This window comes from Ambystoma mexicanum, chromosome 11 (genome assembly GCF_040938575.1).
Source record: "Ambystoma mexicanum isolate Mex_15411 chromosome 11, UKY_AmexF1_1, whole genome shotgun sequence".
In the NCBI taxonomy this organism is placed as follows: Eukaryota; Metazoa; Chordata; class Amphibia; order Caudata; family Ambystomatidae; genus Ambystoma; species Ambystoma mexicanum.
In genome coordinates, this window is record NC_090934.1 from 177,687,939 (window position 1) to 177,705,850 (window position 17,912).

Here is a 17,912-nt window from a genome sequence, read left to right on the forward strand (position 1 = left end):
ACCTGGTAGAAGGCTGGTAAGCAGGATTTGGTACTTGACGGAACCTCAGCAATACATCTGTTTGAAAGAGTTGAGGGCTATCAGGATGACCGTAATAGCATTCCTCCTGTATACGTGAGGCAAATGTGTGTTAGTCCTGAAAGACTTACACAGTGGCCATGCTTTAACTCAACAAGTGGGTTGGTGGTGTTGGGTTGTTATCTCTGTGCATCAACGGAATGCAACTGTGGTTCTGGGTTTTGAAAAGCATGTCTGACGTTGTTCCAACTTGCCATGACAAAGTATGTCATAGTGGATGCTCTCAGCGGCAGACATTAGCCTCCCAAGAATGGGAGCGATGCCAGTAAGTTCTGAAGTCAATCTTTGCCCTTTGCGGGACTCCTAAGTTGGACCTTTTCTGGCATCCTGCAATCGGGGGTTCTTAAAATAGCTGGCTGATTTCGAGAAGGATTTGTCACCTAAGAAGCAAGGCTTTTTCCATTCCTGTCTTTCAGATGCAGACCAGGGGATGGACGCTAGGAAATGATCAATACATCATATTGGGTAGTGACATCTTCACTTCCTGCTCAAACCGGAAATATTTGTTGTTCTACTCAAGGGAATTTTCTACACAGGGAACTTTGGAGGAAGCATTGGTTGTCGAATGTTGAACTTGGATCTCCTTTGTTCCCACCGATCTCTGTGATTCATTTAGTTCTCAGGAGACTGCTACAGTTCGGGTCACTTTGATTATATGTTGTATCCGGAGCTTCTACCCTCCGTGGGGCCTTCTTGTGAGGGTCAACCTGGTCTCCGCTGCGCTGGCAGGTGAATCCTCCATCCAAGCCTCAGCCGCCTGAACCTTCATACTGGACTGCTGAGAGGCTAAGGTGTAAGGAGTTGCCAATGTCCTGGATATACTCCTTTCCACCCAGTGGCTTGCCACCAAGTCTATTAATGATCTTTGGCCCAGAGAGCAGGCGAATTGTCACTGTTGGGGATCTTTAAGACTACCTCTCTACAAGGCTTTTATTTCACCATTTCCAATGTTATGCAATTTTTTGCGTGGCTTTTGCAACCTGTTTTTCCCTCACTCCAATTTGTTGTTCCTGGATGGGACTTGAATTTAGTTTTCTTTCCTCATGGGTATTCCATATGAGCTATCAAGGGTCATGTAGGTTCCTGGCGCAGGAGTGGAAATAACCAACCACCCCCACTATGGTGTTGATGCCTGCAAGTCAGTGCTTACACAGACATTCGCGACCAGAGCGGGAAAGAGGGTTAGGGTCTCGTTGATTGGATAGGAAGGGGGGAATAGGGTAACTGGAAAAAGGATTAGGTAGAGGTTATGGACAGGACTGGGGAGGTTGGGGATGGTTAGATTGCTGCACACCTTTGACTTCTGTTCCACAAGGCAACTTCCATGGTGTCTCAATATTAGCACACAGTGTTACAACTTTATGCCCCAGAACAGTTCTGCCAACTATGGTAAGACTCGCGTAGAGCTAGGCACAATTACAAGGTGTCAGCTAACAAATCACTGACACGAAACATCTACACATGCAGACTTAGCTTTTAGTTGTTGTCCAAGTCTGGTAAGGTGGTCCTTAGCGTCACCAGTCGGATGCTGTCAGTCTCATGCGGCGCCTTGGTGGTAGTTCAAGCAAGGTCCATGCTACAAAGGAAGAACACAGTGTTATTGCCTGTATTATGGCCTCATACAGTCACTCTCTCTTCACACGGCACACGTGCATTCACACACAGACTCTCAATAACGTGCGATACCGCACGTGATGGTCTGCAGATTGGTATCACTAAACTTCCTTCAAAACAAAACTGCTGCCCAATAATGCCAACACGAGCTTCGCCACGCGTGGCTTGGAGCTCTTGTAATTCCCCTTTCCTTTCCTGAACACACACGGAACGCGTTTTACACGTGTTCAGAGAAGTATTGTGACGCGGAGCTCAGCTCCTCCTCAAAGCGGGAGTTTAAGTGTTAAAACAAAAGAAGTCGCTCCTGAAATGGCTACTTATCTCTTTCTCCAGGCGCAGGGGCGATTGGTATGGGCGGAGTATAAGGTGCCGCCTGCGCTTCCCCAGCTCCCTCTGCAGCATTTCCCAAATCCTCTAGATTTGCCTCCCCGCTCCCTTTGCAGCGCCTCCCCGACTTATCTTTAGGTAGGCGAGGGGCCGGATGCTTGATCTGGTGGGGCTGGGCCCCACGCGTGAAGTTTTCACCTGCGGTCCTCTGCGCACGTCGTCCTCCGTGGGTTTCTCGAGCACAAGCCCCGTAGCTCACGAGTGCGCGGTGACTCGCGCCACACCCAATCTGCTTCCTGATTGGCCCCTCAAGCCCAAGGCATGCTGGGCAATGTAGTTTTGTCATGTTTGCCTACAGAGAGGACAAAGCAGCCTCCTCTAAGGCAATATAGCGCTCCTGACGGTTCTCAATGATTTTACAGTGTTTTTAACTGGAGCATGGTGCACAGCACCCGCACATTTACCGGTCTTGGCCTTTTTGTGTGTTTCATCTGCAACTGTTGTCTTTTCTTGGGTCTGCCCCTGACATGAGCACCTACAGTTGCGTTCTGTAAGATTGCACACCCTTAAGGTGATTTTCGTGGTTGCCATCACTTCTGTGACACACTGAGCTCCAGGCGTTCTTTGTTACTCCTTCCTACTTGGTGTTTTTCAAACGGGTGCCTTTGAGAGTGAGGCTGTCTTACTTCCCTAAATTTGTGTTGGACTTCATCTCTCTGAAAAGATCCATGTTCCTGTGTGTTTCCCTCTGGCTCACCCTTATAAGACGAATTAACGATTTCATCCACAGGAGCAGAGGCGCGCCGTCAGCTACTACGTCTTGGACGAGGCACATCAACACAAATTAACAGGGCTTGCCTGTGCGGGCAATCCAGCCCGGTAAAGGTGGATCATGCTCTGCATCTTGTAATGCTTTCATCTTGCTGGGAATTATGTCCCTTAGGCCCTCAGGGCTCACTCGACCAGAGGCATGGCTGCCACCTCTGCCCTGCAGAGGGCGTGGGAGGGTCCAGAAAACCCCTTTCTGGCCATATGTCAAGTGGCTATTTGCTCTTCACTGGACAAGTTTACTGTGCATTACTGTCTGGATTCCTGGTCAGGGTAGGATGCTCGTTTTGGCTGAGCACGCATCTGAGTTTTGTGATATAGATGCTGTTTCTCACTCTCATCCAGATTTTTATTTACTGCTAAGGGAGTGAAAGATGAGAAATCTGGGGGATAGGAATCCATTAGAAGAACAGATTACTTACTGCTCACAATTGTTCTTTGAAGTATATTCTTCTTGCTTATTATTCACCCCCACACACCAATCTGCCCCCGTTTTGGCGGTTAGCTCATACACCTCATCTGTTCTGCAATCTTTCAGCTGCTGAAAGAGTGCTGGGGGAAAAGGGTAGAACTGAGGCCATGGGGCATGGTGGCTGGATATAGACCAGCCCCCACTTCCCGTCCGCTATCTGCATGCTTATCCCTGGTGAGGAAAAGAATTTCCAAGAGCAGCTGGTGTTGGTGCAAAAAATATCAGCTAATGAATTTGTGTGAGGACTATCCATCATAAAGAACATTACCAAGACATAAGTAATTTTTTCTTCAGCATAATTCTCAACTCCAGGAGCATGAGCCAGTGCTCTTCTGATTTGCACTGTTCACTGCTAGCTAGATTGGTTCTGGGTCCCGAACCTAGTGAGCTTTTCCAAATCTTATCCCAACCCATGTCTTCATCTGGGGATCTTCATTATTTATTTATAATTTGCATTTATAAAGCGCCCAGCAGCCCGGATCAATCTCCTGCACCAAGAGCAGGCTTCACCTCCCCCCCCCCCCCCTCTTCCATCTGAAATTGGTCTATTGGTTCCTGAGCAATTAAACCAGGCTCCAGGGAAAGCATGGACATCTTACAACTGAAAGGAAACCCTCTACCCACTCGCAATAGTTTTGTAAATGGCTTTTGTTTCAATTATTGGAGTCATGTCACCTCTTGGTCCTCTGTCTTGTTCTCTGCATAAGGTTATTTCCTTTATTTCCAGCAGACCTTGGAGCCTACCAGAACTCGGAGTACGTATTTCTCATGTTCTTCCAAATGTTGAGGCATTACTCACCTCTACTGAAACTTGAATATAGTTATTTCTACATTCTATGTCCAGACTGGAGGCGAGCATTATGCTAGAACTCTTTATCACTGCAACTCACAGCACTTCAAAACTTCAACTTTGTATATCCACTTTTAAAAGAAAATTGTTTTTAAACAAATAAATGAAAAACTTCAGGGATTACCAAGCCCCACAAGTCTCGTGTCCTTTGTAGTCCTGAGGCTCTTCACCTCCACCTATCAGCAGTTAGACCCCCTTCAACACCTCACATTCTGCTAGGGTCCCTTTCTCTTTCTTTTTGCTGCTCTCACAAGATAAGTACCTCCATGTGATATCTCGTAAGTTAATGCCATTTGTACACGTTTTAGTGATTCATATTGTAATTTATCTTTGAGGGTATTTATAACATGTGCGAGCGACCTGTTTACAATGGTTTCCTGCGCCGCGTAGTGCATATTATTCAGAAAGAGTCTACTTTCCCTTTCAAAGTCCAGTGTCATTCCCCCTCAGCCGCGTAGCGTGACCTGGGCAGGGAGATTTTGTTTTCCTTTCAGGGTATTTGCAAACGGAGTCGGGACCGGAGCCATAGGCTAACGCGCTCTCGCAAACAAATGCCAACACACTCGATCGGCCGATGGGTGCTCGGACCCTGAAGGCTCTGCGCCCACCTATCGAAGAAGACATGCTTCATGCTATTTCTGCTTCTCACCGCTGCAGAGAGATATGCAAGTTGGAGCACAGCCTCCTTCACAGAAATCTACGGCCTGATCGGCCACTCAGATTTAAAACACTGTAACAGAGCAAACGTTCATTTTCCCGGAACCAGTGGGAACATTAAAAACAAAAAAAAACAAAAACGCTGACGACCTCAGAGCAGCTTGCACTGAAGGAGGCACTGCGCACTGCTCCTCTCGCTAGCATCATGGCATCTAACCGCACCTCCCCCAAATAGAGTGAGGATGAATGTGCAGAAGACATGCCAATGGAAGAGAAGGACCTTTCCCTCAGCTTCTAAAAGGTTCTAGGGGAACTCCCTTGCAGTAGCAGTATCCCAGGGAGTACAGCCCCTTACTCCGCGCGTAGAGGTGCTAGAGGCTATGCTAGCAGAGAAGGAGGCGCCGCACAGAAAAACGAGGGCAAACAGCCCAGGAGAGGGTACGACAGCCAGACATCCCGACACTGAACAGATGGGGAGTAAAACTGCTTGGAAGAAGTCTTCCTCTTAACCCCTGTGGGCCACATAGTCGGGGATAACATTGTGCCCCATGAGGTGACCAACCCTTTCAGTAAACTGAAGAATGCTTTTCTGCAGAAGTCGGCACTGCCACACCTTCTACCCCCAACACCAGGGGTGAATATCATTCACCTGAAGAGAATGAAGAAGGTGAAGAAGAAAGAATACCTTTGCAGAGCCCTCAACAGGTGCCAGAGAAAGGTGTCGTACCACTAGAGGACATTTCGGTCGACCTGTTCGACCCCGACGCTATCAGACACCCCAAGTACACAGAATGGGTGCCATCCCCCAGAGTAGCGCTTTATTGGTGCAGCATATCGGGAAACCCCTGGACAGAGCAGTACGCTTTGGTATGAGTGTGGAGTGCCCCAGACCAGAGTTACCCAGCAAAGTTAGACACTTAGGATTTAGACCCAAAAATGGTCACCTTAGTCACCAAAACCTCCAGAGATGTTCGGAAGGGAGTAGACCGGGCCTGGAAAGGTTGCCAAGACAAGGTGAACCAAGACAAGGTGAACATGGCTGCACCCATAGCTAAAATTATGGACCTGGCCGAGAGAGCTAAAGATACAGGGGAGGCCGTGGACGCGCAAGCTCAAGGAACCTGGGCTCAACGCACTATCTGCCTACTAGGCAATGGCAACTGTGCACTTTCGTCAGAGAGAAGGGGAAGCCTCTTGCTGAAAATAGATGGTAAACTCCGCAATCTGGCCGCGTACAAAGCCAGAGAAAGTGCCAACGGCCTGGTGTTCGGAGAAGCATTTGCAAAATAGATGTCGCAATTTGTCAGAACCTATTCCGCACTCGAAAAAACACAAAGCTCCATCAGGAAGATATTTCCGGGGCGTGTTTTTGCATGGACCGTCCGACACCGAGGTCGTTCGTCCGGTTGCTTTAGCATGCAGAGAAGACCTCAAGGTCCACAAGCCCAATATTGGGAAGGCAGACAGCAGGACGTTTTCTTCTCTACAAGGACCAGATATCCCAGAGGACGTAGAGGAGAGGTTCCTACAGACAACAGTGTGTGGCAACCGGTAAGGTCGATCAGCGCAGCTATCCCGATTGTAGGAGGGAGGACGCTAGCTTTCTTGAGCAAATGGTAAGAGCTATCAAGCGATCCTTGAGTCTTACCCGCTATAGCCGGGCTACGCCTGGAGTTTACAGGCACGCCAGTGCAGCAAGCGGAGAACCCCAGCCAGTATTTATGGCAAAGGAGGAGTTTTACCTATTACAGGCCGGTTTGCGCAGCCTAGCACACAAAAGAGCGATAGAGCGTAGCGAGCTCACAGACGCAGGCTTCTTCAGCAATATGTTCCTAGTTCACAGGAAAGTGATGGCGAGACCAGTGATCAATCTGGAGAGATTGAACGAATGGTAACTGAACAGACACTTCAAGATGGAGGGCAATCATATTCTCTGAGATCTGCCAGGACAGGAGAATGGCTTGCAAGGCTAGATCTCAAGGACACCTACCTCGCCATCCCTATAGCGCCGGACAACCAGAGATTTCTTTGCTTCCGATGGAACTCGGAGATCTGGCAATTCAGGTACCTGCATTCGGCTTAGCATCGGCGCCCTGGGCCTTCACCAAGATTGAGGCCAATAGCTGTGGCCATCAGAGAGTGAGGGATATGGATCATTGTCTACCTAGACGATATACTTGTACTAGCCCAGGAATCTGCAATGCTTCAGGAGCAGGTCAATTGGGTCTGTGCCTTAATTACATCCCTCTGGTTCCTGATAAATTCTGAATAGTCAGAATTACATCCCAGGCAGGCGATGGAGATTTTGGGGTTTATAATAGACACCAAGAAGGCCACTATCGAGCTGCCCTCACACAAGCTCAAAGACATAAAGAAAGAGTTATGGTCAGTGATCAGAGAGAAGAGTATTTCGATTCGCAGTCTAGCCAGAGTAGTAGGGCTTCTAGCGGAATCGATTCAAGTTATATTTCCCGTGCCATTACATTACAGGACCCTACTGAGGCTCAATAACGGACACATTCAGGGAGGTGTAGGATATCACCAAGTAGTGACCCTAGACGAAGCGCTGACCGAGCTAGAGTGGTGGCTACAGAATATGGAAGCATGGAACGGTCGAGCAATATTTGGCGATGTTCCAGAGCTGGGGAACAGAACATAGTGGCCAACTGGAACTCACACTACCTCACAGATTCCAGCGACTGGATGTTGCACCCAACGATATTCGCACGACTGCAGGAGATTAGGGGTTCTTTCGTCACAGATCTCTTTGCATCCAAGGTGAATGCACAGAAGTACTTCAGTTGGAGGATGGATCCGGGAACTATAGGACCAGACGCCTTCCTTCACAGCTGGACTGGGACAGTGCACTACGCCTTCCCCCATTCCTCATGGTAATGAGAGTGCTAGCGAAAGTGCAGAGAGAGCAGGCAGAGATGGTCCTAGTAGCCCCGCTGTGGAAGTCCAAGGTCTGGTTTCGAGTAGCAATGGAATTTTCTATGGATTTTCCGAGAATTATTCCGTACAGGCAGGACCTGCTGCACAGTCCGACAAGGCAGACTCACCCGCTCGTCAAGGAAGGGAGCCTGCAGCTGATAGTTTACAGCATTTCAGGAAAAGATGGGAGCTGCCAGGAATTTCGGCGCTCGCTGCGGACTTCATCAAGGATTCATGGGCCTTATCCACGCTTCAGAGCTATGGCGCAGCATGGAACAGGTGGGAAGGCTGGTGTGTAAAACAAAGTGTTCATCCCATTTCAGCACCTGTAATTCAAGTGCTAAACTTCCTAGCCGATCACTCAAGAAACAGATGCGCTTTTAGAACTCTTGGAGTTTATAGGTCAGCAATAACAGCCGGGCACAACAAAGTGGACGGAAAACCTATCGGAGAACACCCCGCAATAATTAGGCTGCTCAAATGGTTCTGTTTTCTGTCTTGCCAGCGCAGTTTGGCCCACCTATCCGAGAAGCTATGTTTAGTGGCGTATAGACGAGTGTCCGATATTAAAGCGCTAGAGATTGACAAAGATTTTACCATCGCCCAGTGTACGAAATGTGATTCAAAAGTAAGTTCATACCCGTATTTTCCTGAGAACCCTAAGCTATGGGTAGCGCAGTGTATCGAGGATTACGAGCTAGCTACAGCAGACATTTGGCGGCTCAGAGTATCCCAGCTGCTCATAGCGCATAGGAAACCCTACCATACCGTAGCTAGGGCCACAATAGCCAGATGGGCCAGGGAAGTGATGCAGTGGGCCGGCATAGATTTAGCCAAGTTTGGGGCACATTCTGCTAGAGGCGCAATGGCTTCCAGAGTATCACAGCAGGAGTGTCATTACAGGACGTTTTGAGATCAGCAGACTGGTCTTCAGAGTCCACCTTTAAGACATTTTACTTTAAGCCAGTATCACAAATTGCTGCAGCTGTAGTACATAGCTTTGAACAAGCATAATGCTTGCCTCCGGTCTTGACATAGAATGAAGATTGCCCAGGCTTACAGCACTGGGTAGTATTGATTCTATTAAAGACACTGAGGCAAGCATTATTCCCACCCAAAATACACAGGACTGTTGCTGCTCTAACATGTTCTGTTTTCTTCTTATTAGGGGAGTGTATTCCCATCCTTAGGATAATGTTTTCTTCTGGTTTCTAGAAGATGAGCAGAAAGCATCATGATGTGGTCAGCTGACGCAAGAAGCGAGATCATAGCAGTCTCGGCTCAGCCGCAAGCACAGCAGAATTGGTATACCGATCGGTAGCCCTCGTTGTTAGGACAGTTCTTGACTTTTTCCATAAATTCTGAGTTTGGAGTAAGAGTTATGTTCCGGTGGATGTTCGCTGCCAAAGAAAGAGGAAGGGATCCTGGCAGGATGGGAGATGTTGAAGGGGGTCTAACGGCTGATAGGTGGAAATGAAGAGCCACAACTCCCTTGGACAAATGACAAGAGACTTGTGGGGCTTGGTAGTCCCATTTGTTTCTGTTTAAAAAATAAAAATGAAAAACAATTTTGAGTATACAAAATTGAAGTTTTCAAGTGCTGTGAGGTGCAGTAATAAAGAGTTATAGCATAATGCTTGCGTCTGTGTCTTTAATAGAATCAAGACTACCCGGCGCTGTAAGCCTGAGCAATCTTCATTGGTTAACAAACTGCTTTGGTCTATGACCTCAATTGAGTTATGTTTGGTTATGTGAAAGACCTAGTTCTTTGTGGTGGTCACTTTGGCTTGACTGGTTAGCAAGCTTTACGCTGAGTCTGCCTCAAAAGCCTACACTGTGTTCCCCAGAGATAAGGTTGTTTTAAGTGCACCATCCCCCCCAACCCCTTTTCTCCATAGGATCTCTGTATGAACTGGGAATTTATTCTGCCAACGTTTTTTTACACAACCCTTCAGAATCTGAGCTATTTCTACACTTGTTGGAAATCTGCAGGTTGCTGAAATTTTACCTTGACAGAACAAGACAACCACTCCTCAGGCAGACTCTTCATGATCCCTGCGCGGTGCCCAGCCGCACAAGCAGGTAGCAAAATCATCTATTGCTCGTTGGATTATAGATTGCCTTGCTTAAAGCCACCCCATTCAGATGTTTTTTCTTCCCAAATAGATTTGTGCACATGTAGTCACAGCCAAAATGGTTTCAGTTACCTTCCAAACACATGCACCATGGGATGTGACTTGCAGATCAGCCATGTGAGCCACTTTAATTATGTTCTGTAAATCCTACTTCCTGGATGTCTGCTTAAGATCCGATTTGGTCAAAGCTCCATGGTGGTTAGGTCTTTGAAATCTTCCATAATTATGGACGAAAGGCATACATATCTATATATACACCGACAAACAGTGCTCTTTTGATCGTAAAAGAAAGTACAATAGAGAAAATATCAGATTTGACAAGAAGAAGTGGGCTTCTTACAATGGGGTGAGATCGAGTGACATTCTGACCAGGTTATAGATATGTGTAAATGGAGCAGTCGCCGTGAACAATACAATAGTGGACATACACAGATTAAGGACAATCAACATTTTGAAATGCAGGTAGGAGGTATGGCCAGCTGTTGGAGGTGTAAGGAACTCATGGTGGCAACAGTAAAGACGGACACAAGTGATCACAGTTCAGGAGTGTTTAATAAACTGTATGCAGGTTGGAAAAACGCCCAATCTAAACCTAAATCTAAAATGGGAACAAGCTTCGACCATCAAATGAAAATAAGGCAGTCCTTGTGGCGTATTGACAAAATAAATGGCCAATGCTAAAAGAAATCTATTGCCAAAACCTTGCAACTAGATACAGTAAGAGTGTGGGGTAGGGTTTTCAAAAGAAAGAAGTGTTCACAAATATGTCGGGATGTGAATGCCAGGGTCTCCCTGCCCCAATTTCTTAGCATGGGATAAGGTGGGTACCCTGAGCACAGCACACATTCGAGCCTTCCCAGCACGAGTCGACAGTTCCGTTTCAGCCATCAGGTTTTCAAGGGCCAAGTTTCTTTACTTTCAAAAAGTCTCTTGCCTTCGAGGACCTGAAGTTTCAGCAATAACAAAATAAGTTGGGTTCCTTTTTGTACTTGGGGTGTTGATTTCTCACCTTTGGGAGCAGACCCCTCGCGAATCTCCGATTCCCTCCGCCCGGTTACCTATGGCTTTCCTCTTCTTCACAGATCTTAGTCTTTTTAGACCGTTCCCGTGGACATCCCTCTGCCGGGTTCACCTTTGTCAACACACTGTTTCTTGGGACTTTAGACTTTGCCCCTCTTTATCGGCTTCCATCCAGGTTCACTCTTGCCGCTTTTGCTAAACAGTTCACCGTGGACCACACTCGGCCGGGTTCACCTCTCTAAACACACTGGGACATCAGGCTTCGCCCCTCTTTGTCAGCATCCCTCTGCCGGGTTCACTCTTGCCAACTTCATCACTCATAACTTTCGTAATCATCTGTCACTCAGTCTTTCGAATGTACAGAGGATTTTTCAAGACCTCGGTATGACCACTTTAACCGTTCCTTTACAGTCTTGCCAAGGCCTTCTGGTATTTGCAGTTTCACTAAACGCGGGATAGACCAATCTCTCTCGAGTGAGCACCCATGTGGTGCTGAATCCCTCTGCAGCTGGTCTCCCCTTTATTCTTAACAGTTCTTTGTTCTTCTCTCAACTTGCTACTTTGCGGTTTTCACTCAACACTGTTCAGTTTTCATCGGTTCTCCCCTCGACTCACCGGCTGTGATGAACTGCTTGGCTGTTCGGAGTATCTCTTGTCAAGCTCGGTACCACAGAGGCCAGCGTATCTACCCGGCTTGGTTATCAGCGGAGGAGGGTCTCATGTACCGTTGACATCTGCTGCAACACACGCTGGCTATTTGCAGCCTTACGATTCCTTCTGTGGAGGGTTCACAGGCCTTGGTTGGAAATGGCAAGGTGGCTTCTCTCCTTGTCACCCCCTCAGTATGCGCCGTCTTTCACCGCCTCCTGAACTGCTGTGCTCTCACGTTGTGTGGTCTGCCTTGCTCGTCGTGTGCTTTCATGCCCCACCTTTTATCCCTGTGTGGAAGGGAAAGGGCCGTCGGGTGTGTGTGCGCGATTCTGTTCAATTGCCTGACTCTGCCTGACCCTTGTATTGGGACATATCAGGTAAACGGCTCTGGTGTTAGTCCGTTGCCTTTCGTGTTGTGCGAAAGTGTTAATGTCAGAAGGGGATGGGGCAGTGTTTTCTAATGTCCTACATGGTAGGATGGGGAAAAGGTATTGGAAGAAGGGGGATACCGTGTGTCACCCGTCGGTGTCCCAACCCCAAGAACCCCCATCCAGATGATCCTCCCTCACTGGTCCACCCCCAGGAACAGGATCCAATAGCGATGGCCGTGTCCTGGCCACCTGGATGACAGATCCCCAGAGACTAGCTTGGGAGACACCTTCAGGTTTCTCACAGGGGATATGACCATGATGGATGAAGTGCTAGAGTGGAGGCAAAGAAAGTGAGGGACAGAGGCAGGTTAGTGGCAAGGGAAAAATGGTAGCTTGAAGGCAGATTAGAAGTAGGTTAAGAAGGTAATTCTGAGGCGAGGAGGTAGGCTTTTAGTTCTGTTTTGAACAAATTGGTGTGGACTGTTGGATGTCCAGGGGAAAAAATTCCATGCCGGTGGCGCAAGAAGAGAGGGAGTGGTCAGCTATCCAGCCTGGTGGCGGTAAGAGGAAGTAGGTGTGAAGTGAGAGAGTTCCAAGAGAGTCCTGGTTGCAAAGTTAATGATCTTTTCAAAAGGCCAGGAAGCATTGTTAGGGAGACCAAAGAGGATGCTGGCACAGTAGTTTAGTTTAGCGAAAAGAAGCGTGGTTAAAAGATGCTTGGCAGTGCTGAAAAGGGGGTGCTGGACTTTCCTAATATTTAGAAGGTTGTGGCGAGGGAAGGGTCATAGATGACACGAAGGTTTCTAGCTGAAGAGGAGAGAAGGGAGTGTGTCACGTCGGAACTGGATAGTGTGACGGTTCATGGGATCTTCTCACCAGAGGGGAGCTCTTCCCTGTGAGGCTATGGAGGTGAGCCCACTACCTCATGGGGATAAGGACTCCAGTTAAGTGAGGGTACGCCCTAACACCCTTGCACTTGAGACCATGGTATCCTTGAGGTCCTCCAAGAACCTACCTGAAAGCACTACTTTTTGTTACTACAATATTCCCTCCTTTTCTCATTTAAGACTTAATACTACCAAGATGAGGAGGTATATACAGAGTGATAAGTCATGGTGAGAGGGAAGAGCTCAGGGGTAACACGTTTGTCTTGGAAGCTAGACGACGCAGCGCAACACAGGGTCGAATCCTGATCCTGTGCTTAGAAACCAATCTCTGGTATTAAGCGCGTTACAAAAGAAGAATTATAATTAATCTCCCAAAAGTACTGGGAAGCGGAAGATTAAAGGAGTGATGCGAGCTACTCCTGTTCCAGGTCTAGACTGTACCGAGAAGAGGTGGCCCCAAGGAGGCATGAAGAATGCTCCATCGATACAAACTAAGGACAATAGCACCCCGAAGGGAGGACATAAAAACCATGAAGGGATTCAGTAAAGAGAACCAGGCGTGAAGCCTGTCTGCCTTGGCGATTCAAACCTTGGCATGAGAACGTGAGCAGGAGAAGCTGGTTCTCTTTGCTGAGGACACCCTGGAACGGTCGGCGGAGCACTCTGCAGTCGGGCGGAGACCCAACCTACGCAGAAGCTGGAGAGAGGCCTGCAGTCGCATAACCTCTGAGCTGTGGACCGTGCCATTGTTCAACTACACCGACATCGAAAGGACAAGAAACCCGCAGAACCAGCGCTGTGCAGCTGGAAGGGGAGAGGGAGATGTGAGGAGCGTTCGACAAGAGCGAATGAGACCAACACCCTGGGAAGAACCAGTGATGTGCCCAGACCAGAAAGAAGATAACTGGAGCCATGTGGGATCCGGTAGGGGTTTGGGCAAGACTGAAGCATGCTTCGGGAGTAATCTTCCTAGTCACAGTAATTGTAAGGAAGATACTGAGTATGAAGAGTTTCTCTGGGGTAATCTCCCTCATCACAAGAAAGATACCAAGAGTGAAGAGTGCTTCTGGAGGGATCGCCCTCATCACAATAACCGCAAGAGAGATATCAAGGATGAAGATTACTACTGGAGCAGTGTCCCTCATTAGAAGGTTTTTTTTACAAAAATCCAAGGACATTACGGGGGTGATCTCCCTTGTTGCAGTAGCTAAGCAGAAAATGAAGAAAGTCCAGGAATATATATAATGCTGAGCAAGAATAACTGTTGAATGTTTAACCAAGCCCGAAAAAGAAGCCCTTTTTGAGAGATTACAAGGCTTATCAGAACTGTTACAAGAGACTGTCAGAAATCAACCCTTGAGGTTGAATTGGTTTGACCAGGAGAAAGGAGTAATTCCCCTGGCTTAATTTCTGTTTGCTGAATGTTTGATTAGTGTTAGGGTCAGAGTTGGATAGTTTTGGACAGAGGTCTGATTCTTTAGTTTGACAACCACCCTGACGACGAGCACCCAAGTTAGAATTCAATTGGGTAGGGCAACCTTTCTAGCTATAGGTCCTTTTATTATTATTTGAATGAAACATTGAGTTTGAAATGCCTCCCCTTTGTCTGACTCCTTCTTACTTACCTCAATAGCCAGGGGAAGAGATGAGCGAGAGTATTTATCAGGGAAGAAGAGCACCTCTGTTTTGGTAGAGTGTAACATCAGACAGTGCAAAGACATCCAGTATTTAATGGCAGAGAGATAGTTGGATATTTTCCTAGAGAGAGATCAGAGGAGAGTTCCGGAAGAGACAATAATTTGGGTGTTGTCTGCCAAGAGTTGGTACGTGAATCCATAGTAGGAGTTAAGTGCCCCAAGAGCAGAGGTGTAAAATGGAGAGGATCTCAGACAGACACTTGTGAAACAAGTTAGAGGAGTGAGTTTGGGAGGTGGTGTTCCAGGAGACAGAGAATTGGTGAGGTGCCAAGTAGGATACAATTCAGGCAAGGGCTTGGTGGCGAAATCCAAGAAGAGAGAATTTTAGAGATCAGAGTGATCGACGGTGTCAAATGTAGCAGAGAGTTCAAGGAAAATTAGGATAAGAGGGAAGGTTGGAGTGCTTAGCAGAGGCAAGGAATTTGGAGACCTGAGATGGTTTATAGTGATAATGTAGAAAAAAATGTCGAAAGTCATTTTTTAGAAAAAAAAGTCGGAAAAAAATGTCGAATTTATTTTTCAGTACGTTTTTTTTTTTTTTTTAAATGGGGGGTTCCACCTCCAGCCCCCCTTTTTTTATTTTACCCATTATTTATACTTACCAAAGCCAAAAAATACATATAAATAAAAAAATAATACATTCGACATTTTTGTCATTCGACATTATTTTTTCTAAATTATGACTGACCACCATGAGACGTTTCTCTAAAGTTGTGGATGTCTACGAAATGTGTAAAACAGTTGAACACAACTCTATTGATCACTTTAGAGTAGTGCGGAAGGATAGACACAGGGGAAAGTTAGCTGGTAGATTCTTGCTTTTTTTTAGGAGCGGGATGACTCTGGACATTTTGAACAGAGGGAAAGCAAGCAGGGTAGAAGGACATGTTGAAGAGTTCAGCGATGTGAGAGGCCACTAAAGGGGTAATAGACTTGACTAGCTAAGAAGCAATATGGTCTGATGTGGCACAAGGGGGGGCGGGGGTTAGACTTCATCAGTAGAGATAGGACTTCTTCAGTATTATTGTGAATAAAGTGGGAGATTGAGGCAGATGATGATAGAGTAGACAGCGTGTAGAATATAGGGGAAGAGGTGTGAATGTATGGATCGAGAAGCACAGGTAAGAAAAGGTCTTCTCTCTGTAGAGACTAATGTACTCCTTTTCAAATATTCCGTTCCTCCATACGCCCTCTCTCCTTACATCTAAACATAGTGGTATGTTAGATCTGGCTGTGGCACATGGAAAGCGACTGGCAGGAGAGGAGCTTGTAGGGGCATTGCTGAGGGTGGACCACTGCATGCACTCCAGCATTGCTTTCAAAATAATAAGTTTTGCTTTGCAAAAAGGCTCTGGTTCCTTTGCAGATGCCACCATACCACAAGTATATAGTAAAGGCTGGGATAACATTTGAAAATAGCAGATGGAGCTCTGCAGAAAATGAGAACAGATGAGGCAGCATTGCAACTGTGCAGAGTGTTTCAAGTCATAGCTCTGATCTCGCATAAGAACATCGGTTTATCCTATTGGGCCACCATCACTTAATCACCATCACAAAGGCAGACAATTGCGTACGAGCGCTACTCGGTAATACTCGTTCCCACATCAATTCCCTTAGTAGGTGGGAGGCTCCAGTGTTTCCCACACATTGGTTGGTGCCAACAGTACTATGGTGCTTTGTCATTTGACTTTGAAGGTTTGTTTTTAGTTTATTTGTTTGGCTTTTTACTGCTCCTGCATTACTCCATGGAGCTCTAATCCATACGTCATTTCGAAGTTGGCCTTTTCCCAAGGTATAGATGATGGTGACAGCACTTGCCTTAGAATGACTCTTCATTTAAAAGACAACAATGCTTTTAGTTGGTGTTCCTGTGTCTCATCTTGGAAAGAAACTATATTCTGTTGAAGCCCTTGTACAGTGAGATTTATGGTTAAAACTAATAAAAAATGTAAGTAACCAAATTTCTTTCTCAGTTAAAAAACAAAAAAGGCTAGATGTTAGAGCATTGATGCAATGTGGTCATTACTCTGTTCTGTAATGGAGATTTTCATTCATTTTTGTATTTGTTTGCATTTTTCTTTTCCCATAGCCAATCCCCCGTTTATTCTTTGCTGGAGAACACACAATTCGTAATTACCCTGCAACAGTCCACGGCGCTCTTCTGAGTGGTTTGAGAGAAGCTGGTCGGATTGCGGATCAATTTTTGGGTGCCATGTATACTGTACCTCGCCAAACCACGCCTGGAGCACCACCTGCACAGCCGCCACCTGCATTGTAAATATGGCAACAAAAGTGCCATTCGAACATTGAAGTTGCAAAAAATGTCCTTGGAGTAAGAAGTCTTAGAGTAAAGTGGAATTAGACATACCTAGTTTAAAGGCGAAAGGCTTTTTGGTTGGTTCTATTCACACAAACTGTTGATTGTCGGACTTCAGCTCCTACAAGCATTTATTTGCTATTATCATAGCATTCATTTGTTAGGTACTTGTAGCCTGCTAATGCCTGGCTGGCCACATCTTCCCTCCCGCCTTAAGTAATGCATTATTGTTTGAGGTATTTCATGAGGAAATTGTGTTCTATATTCAAGTACCATTTTAGTGTTGCCTACTCAGAGCCTTCAGATATGTTTATAGATGTATTTTTTCTTATTTTCACGATAGATTGCCATTTCGGTAACTAATGGATTCTTTGTGGCCTGTATTTTTTTATTTTGACAATAAATCGTAAATAAAATGGCTTACATTTTGATTTTTAAGAAACGTATGATAGTGGGTAGTGTCATAAGAATGGTCACTGTAAAAAGTCAGATTGAAGGAGTAAGCACCATCCTACGAATTACTCATAACTATACATCTTAGATCAATATTAAGAGCACAACAGCGAGCCCTAATGATGTGCTGTAAGATCATCAAATACAAAGAATACCAATTAATACTTATTTGGCACTGTGCACTCAGTGATAACAAAAGTACAAAATGTTTGTTAGCTATGGTCTCAAATTCTTAACATAACTCGTTCAATAGAAGATCTTGTGGTCGGTGTTTTTATTGTGCCAGGAAACCTTCATCCTGAACAACATTAAAGCAGGCAAAATATGGCCAATGAGTTTCAGATCAAAGGTCCATTCTCAGGGCGAAATCTGTCTCTGAAAGAGAAATTGTAAAATCGAAGGCACGTGAACATATTCAAATAGGACGGTGCTAAAAGACATTAATCTTGTGAACCACAAAAACAGATCTTAAAAATAGAAATACATTTACAGGGATCCGCTACCAACCTAATTAATTATAAGATCCGATTTGGTCAGTAACTTATTAAATGGACGAATGGGAACTCCCCTACTGCATCACAATGAATCGAAAAGGGGACAAACTAAACATCATTGTTGGTA

General features: G+C 46.1%; 1 protein-coding gene across 2 annotated transcripts in view; it reads left to right on the top strand.

Moving 5' to 3' along the window:
• Nucleotides 1-17,257, top strand: part of KDM1A (lysine demethylase 1A) — a 1,518,024-nt gene extending 1,500,767 nt beyond the window's left edge. For both annotated transcript variants that reach the window (XM_069622738.1, XM_069622739.1), the window contains exon 19: nt 16,611-17,257. In XM_069622738.1, coding sequence (XP_069478839.1) covers nt 16,611-16,799 — 189 coding nt within the window. In that variant the 3' untranslated portion in view covers nt 16,800-17,257. The remainder of the gene's footprint in view (nt 1-16,610) is intronic.
• Nucleotides 17,258-17,912: the final 655 nt, after the last annotated feature.